The sequence below is a fragment of the Heptranchias perlo genome, chromosome 17, assembly GCF_035084215.1.
Source record: "Heptranchias perlo isolate sHepPer1 chromosome 17, sHepPer1.hap1, whole genome shotgun sequence".
Lineage (NCBI taxonomy): Eukaryota > Metazoa > Chordata > Chondrichthyes > Hexanchiformes > Hexanchidae > Heptranchias > Heptranchias perlo.
The window spans coordinates 15,877,220-15,883,576 of record NC_090341.1 but is presented as its reverse complement, the minus strand read 5'-3'; the positions used below and the strand labels follow the sequence as shown (position 1 = coordinate 15,883,576).

Genomic DNA, 6,357 nt, shown 5'->3' with positions numbered 1-6,357 from the left:
GATAATTAAATTGTTATACTGATTTATAGTTGAACCTACATTTGAGATAGGCAGATGTATCTAGACTTCAACATATCCCTTGGGATGTAATCTTGCCAATACATGATATTACACAAGATGCTAAAAACTTGGATAGGTCTCAGAACCTGTGACAGGATCAGGCCAGGATGCTAATGGTTTCATGTAAGATGATGTTGTTATTGAGAGGATGGGGAAAGTACAGTTTTGGTTAAATGCCAGTTTTAAAAAAATATCTAGCTTAATCTTGAGAGGAATCAACTTTACTGCTGATTCAAATAGTTTCAATTACTGTATCCTAGGGGGTATTGGAAAGCAGAAGCTGGCCTGCTGGCCTAGATCACATGGTGGAAAACATTTTTCTTCAGTAACTTTTAAGCACCTAAAACAGCTGCTGATGTTTGAAGTAACACCAGACTCAAGCATTTCCAAAATGCTTTTAAGCTGTTCCCAGTTAAACACCCTTGTATAGAAATCATCTATAAATATAACTGGTCTAACACATTAAGATTATTCTTCCCCTTAACGAGCACAACTTATCAAAACGTTTCAAAAAGAATATTCATCAATCGTACTGCAGAGGCATTTTAATTACGGTTTCTGCTTTTACGTGTACTTTGCGGTTCTCATTTACAAGTAGGGTTAATGATGAGGGACACAGATATAAACAGCTCTGTCTCTTATCTTAACCCTTGGATGAATGAGCATTGTTTAGAGATTAAAAGCCCAAATGTGATGCTACACTTTCAGTATCATATTGTTAAATGAAAGAAAGTGGTAGGATTCACATCAGTCAATTGTAACATGTGAATGCAAAATTGGCCAGGTCTGCAACCATCTGAAAACTCTAGAATCCATTAAATGGCTGATAATGTGGACCAATGGGCACATATAATGTCCATCTGTCCAGACCTTGCACTGTTTTCAGTGACATCATAAAACCTTTGGAGCTAACACAAAGTGGACTATAATTTTAAAAAAGGAGCAAGACCACAGCCATCAGTGACATCAACTGGAAAGCACTATGAAGGAAAAGGGCCTGGTCCAGGAAGGGTTAACAACATAGTCATTACTATTTAAAACATGATCATTTAAAACTCAACCAGATTGCCTACCATCATCAGTTCATTTAAACGCTCAATTCACACCTCTTCAAAAAGAACATGCCACAGGGTTTACTCCTATGGGATAACCTCTATCTCACTGTAGGGATGAAATGCTCCTTTAAACAAATCTGCAGTCAAGTCCTAATTGAGTTTATCGTATGTGTGCCATCTCTTCTAGAAAAGGAGTCTTCATGCAGCCGGTGCAGAGCTGGTCCATCCAGAGTGGGGCTTCGTGTTGCAAAGGAGTCCGCCTGGGATAGAAGGTGTAGGTGGTGTCATAGTTCAGTAGGCAGCTGATGGATGACATGTAGATGTCAGAGAATCTGCACAACCTTCGGGAAAAGTAAGTGGGGTTGTGATAGGTCCTGAAGATGCTCCCAAACTGTGGGTTGAATAAGTTCTTTGTCACAGACCTAAAATAAGATTGAAAAAACAACATGCATCAGGCTCTCCCGACATGACTTTTCTTTTGAACAAAATCAAAATACTGCGGATGCTGGAAATATGAAATAAAAACAGAAAATGCTGAAAACACCTAGCAAGTCAGGCAGCATCTGTGGGGAGAGAGAAACAGAGTTAACATTTCAAGTCGATGACAATTCATCAGAACTTTTGGAAGGTCATCCACTTAACTCAGTCTCTCTCTTCATAGATGCTGCCTGACGTGCTGGGTGTTTCCAGCATTTTCTGTTTTTATTACTTTTCTTTCATTGCTGTCTCTTTCCCACCCACCCCTCATTTAAAAAAGAATGTTCTTGATTAGGAAGGTGGCCTTGAGGCATCTGTCTTAATTCTATCAGTGATATCCACTAGGTATAACCCACAATTTATTACTTTAATTTGCCATCTGCAATCTTCAATATATGGATGTATTGGTTTTAACAGACATAATTATTACATCAATTTAGGCCAATATGGAATAACATGCCTCCATAAATGAGAGAATGCTTTGTTTGCTTTGTAATTAACAAACCAATAAAGAAATTCCAGGAGTATGGCTTTCAGATGTGCAATTTTGTTGGTGTGTCATTAATTACAGAGAAAAACAGTGAGTCTCATTTTTCATTTAAAGTGGCATTTCACTCTTCAGGGGTCACAGTATGCATCATGGGGGAATATCTAAAGCCTCAAGCTGCACATGCAATTCAACCTGCATAAATAGGAACCTGTAAGGTGTGTCAGTGATGATGTCATGATGTTTACATCGTGCACCCTGGCCAAGGTCTCAGTCAGCCTTGTTACAGCACTGACTGGTTGCACATGACAGTATTAAATGCAACAGAGTGGCTCAGTTATTTCACCCTCCTGCTCACAGGCTGCACTGTAAAAGCAGTTTCAACGCTCTTGAAACATATTTTCTTTTGTGTAAAGCTTAGTAACATTTTAACATTTTCCACAAATGCTACGTTAATTTACTGAAGTAAAGAAAGAAAAAACTTCATTTACATAGAACCGTTCGAAACCTCAGGACATCACAAGGCACTTTACAGCCAATGAATTACTTTTTGAAGTGTAGTCACTGTTGTAATGTAGGGAAATGTGGCAGCCAATTTGTGCACAGCAAGATGCCACAAATAGCAACGAGATAAATGTACAGAAGATCTGTTTTAATGATGTTAGGTTAAGGGGTAAATGTTGACCTGGACACTGGGAGAACTCCCGTGCTCTACTGCGCAAAATGCCAAGGGATCTTTTACATCCAGCTGAGAGGGAAGACAGGACCTTGGTTTAACGTCTCATCCGAAAGACGGCACCTCCGACGACACAGCACTATTTCAAGCAGCAGAGTTCTTCCTGGTGTCCTGGCCAATATTTATCCCTCAACCAACATCACTAAAACAGATTATCTGGTCATTATCACATTGCTGTTTGTGGAACTTTGCGGTGTGCAAATTGGCTGCTGCGTTTCCTACATTACAACAGTGACTACACTTCAAAAGTATTTTGGCTGTAAAGCGCTTTGGGACGAACTGAGGTTGTGCAAGATGCTATATAAATGCAAGTTCTATATTTTCCTGGAAACAGCTCTGCCACCAATGTTACTTCAGAGGTCATTACTGAACCTCTGCTCTCAACAGAATTGAGGGAACGGGTGATCTTTCTTCTGCACTGAACTTCAAGTATTTTTTTAAAGATGAAAGTTTAGAGGAGAAAAATGGCCTCTAACTCTTGGTGCTTTTTACAGCCAATCTGCTGACATATGAACCTAGAAAACAATGGCAAACACATCCTGATGGTTGGGAGGTAAAGTTACATCTCTGAGCCATACAGATCAGGGAGGTTTGATTGACAGTCTGTGCTGAGTCAGATGACTACACTGCTGAAAATACAAAGTAAAAAAAGCTCCCCAATTCTCAGTAGGTAAACAGACTGATAATGATACATAAGGCCAGTATGGTCTTAGGTTTGATTTCTGGTCTATGCTCAGTAAGGTACCTCAGCCAAGTCAGTAATTTTGGGCAATACAACTGATTTCAGATTGGCAGCGCTGGGACTAGTTAAAAATTAACCAACCACCCCTGTTGAGAGAGAGATGTGGCTCTATGAACATTACCACTTCAAACTAGAATGGCAGCAAAGCAGATGAATTCATTTACTGGCAAACTAGCTAAAATTTTAAGCAGATATTTAGTAAAATATCCTAGCTTCACTATGTAGTGAACACATGGGAGTCAAGAATGTCTTGTAAATTTGGGAATTCTTAAGGTTATTGATTTAGTAATTCGGGAATCTTCTGCTGCACTAGTTTAAAATTACTTTTTCTTTATTCCTTTCACCTTCTCTCCCTTTCTCCCCTCCCCCCCACAAAAAGTATAATTCGCTACCTGAAACTGCAGTCATATGATTCTCATTCACTGTGACAGTGGAACTCTCCTCACTCCCTCCCCATTCACTGGCTTCCCCAATAGCCCCTGTCCCAAACAGACTGGGAGCTCGCTGTGAGCGCTAATCATACTGTGATGTAACACCAAACACCAAAATTAGCCACACACAATAAGAGTTTCCTGTTCTGTTGCACTGACTTGGTCTCATTCTGAATAGAAACATAAAATGGCTACAGCACGGAAGGAGGCCATTCGGCCCGTCGAGCCCGTGCCGGCTCTCTGCAAGAGCAATTCAGCTAGTCCCATTCCCCCGCCCTTTCCCCGTAGCCCGGCAAATTTTTTCCCTTCAAGTACTTATCCAATTCCCTTTTGAAAGCCATGATTAAATCTGCCTCCGCCACCCCCTCAGGCAGTGCATTCCTGATCATAACCACTCGCTGCGTAAAAAAGATCTTCCTTATGTTGCCTTTGGTTCTTTTGCCAATCACCTTAAATCTGTGTCCTCTGGTTTTTGACCTTTCTGCCAATGGGAACAGTTTCTCTCTATCTACTCTGTCCAGACCACTCATAATTTTGAACACTTCTATCAAATCTCCTCTCAACCTTCTCTGCTCCAAGGAGAACAATTCTAGCTTCTCCAGCCTATCCACCGTAACTGAAGTCCTTCATCCCTGGAACCGTTCTAGTAAATCTTTTCTGCACCTTCTACAAGGCCTTCACATCCTTCCTAAAGAGCGGTGCCCAGAATTGGACACAATACTCCAGTTGTGGCCGAACCAGTGTTTTATAAAGGTTCATCATAACTTCCTCGCTTTTGTACTCGATGCCTCTATTTATAAACCCCAGGATCCCATATGCTTTTTTAACCGCTTTCTCAACCTGCCCTGCCACCTTCAACGACTTGTGCACATATACCCCAGGTCTCTCTGTTCCTGCACCCTCTTTAGAATTGTAGAATTTTTGCTTATTTTCATCCACAAGTTTGCTAGCACTTTATCGATGGGGACTTTCCCCTCAACACATCCTCTGTCAGATGACACAGCAAAGTAGTTCTGTTTGCAGAATTCTTAATGTTGCCTCAGTGTCATTTAATGCACTATTTTTACTCTTAGAGAGCCACGTGAATCTTTTTCTTCCCTCATGCAATACACTCTGCTCATTATAATTTTTACAGTATTATAGCAAAATAAAAATATACTTTACATTAATTCTTGTCTCTCCTTGACCCATTCGTTGAGCACTTGCTTAGATTCAGCATCCTGGTATACCTGTAGACACAATATATTGTGATATAATGCCCCACAGAAGTATGTGAAATCATTTTATGAAATAATTTTAAGACTTTTCAAATTTACTGTTCAGTAAATATTTCAGTCGCCATACTGATCAAGCAGCATTATCCCATTACCACAGAAACTCTGCTCAGAACAGTGACTGAAAATATATTCATGTGGGAAGGCAACAGTAATTTACACTACTTAGGAATACAGTCTAAAATCATTTTCTGCACTAAGCAATTTAATCATCCAATAAATTAAATTAAGCAACATAGGTAATACAGAAAAGTAGGTATTTAGTGCTAAAGAAAATTTGAATTAGGTGACAACTGTGCACAGGGTAACAGTTTGCCAGCACTGTGTTCAAATTTGAAACACAATTATGGGGCAGAATTTTTATTTCCAGCCGGGAATGGAGCGGGGGCTAAAATTTTAGTGTGCGAAACCCGGAAGGTAAGTTGGTGGGTCGCGATCAGCCAATAAATTTTACTTCCGGGTTTCGTGCCCGGCAGCTAGCCTGATTGAAAGACTGGCTGGCTGTCAGGCAGGAAGGCCTGTGGCAGCAGGCCGCAGCTGGGGATCAGAGAGAGGGATCTTGGTCCAGGGAGGAAATCGGGGGACCGGGAAGAAGATTGGGAGGCCAGGCAAAAGATTGGAGGTCTCTGGAGGTCGGGTGAAGAGTCGGAGGTGGCCGATCACGGGGTTCCTGTCAGCCAGGTAAGCTGGGTTCCTGTCAGCCAGGTAAGCCTGAATGAAGCACTCCTTCTCCCCAGGGCCCACAAGCAGTTCAATAAAAGCACTCACCTCATGGATCCGGCCCTTCCCAACTGCTTTCACCTGACGTGAATCGGAAGCGATGGGAAACCCGACCAGGTAAGGTTAAATTCATTTTAGTTTTCCAATACACAAAATATTAAGTACCTCAAGTATTTCAATGAGGTACATTGCCCCTTTAAGCAATGGCCCGCTAACTTTAAGTGGGGGCGGGACTTCCTGGTGTCTGCGGTTCACCCACATCCAAATCTGCCTGGGTTAAACCGAGAAGTGGGCGAGTTGGTGTCGGGGTGCCGCCCCGCTCCAAAAAGCTGTTAATTTAACCTCCCACCTGCCCCCAACCCACCCGTTGTTGGT

General features: G+C 41.5%; 1 protein-coding gene across 1 annotated transcript in view; it reads right to left on the bottom strand.

The window, feature by feature from the left end:
* Positions 1-590: 590 nt before the first annotated feature.
* The window catches only part of LOC137334385 (5'-nucleotidase domain-containing protein 2-like), a 63,725-nt gene continuing 57,958 nt past the window's right edge, over positions 591-6,357 (bottom strand). The window contains exons 13-14 of the mRNA XM_067999101.1: positions 5,153-5,217; positions 591-1,537 (exon numbers count right to left, since the gene is read on the bottom strand). Coding sequence (XP_067855202.1) covers positions 1,276-1,537; positions 5,153-5,217 — 327 coding nt within the window. The 3' untranslated portion in view covers positions 591-1,275. The remainder of the gene's footprint in view (positions 1,538-5,152; positions 5,218-6,357) is intronic.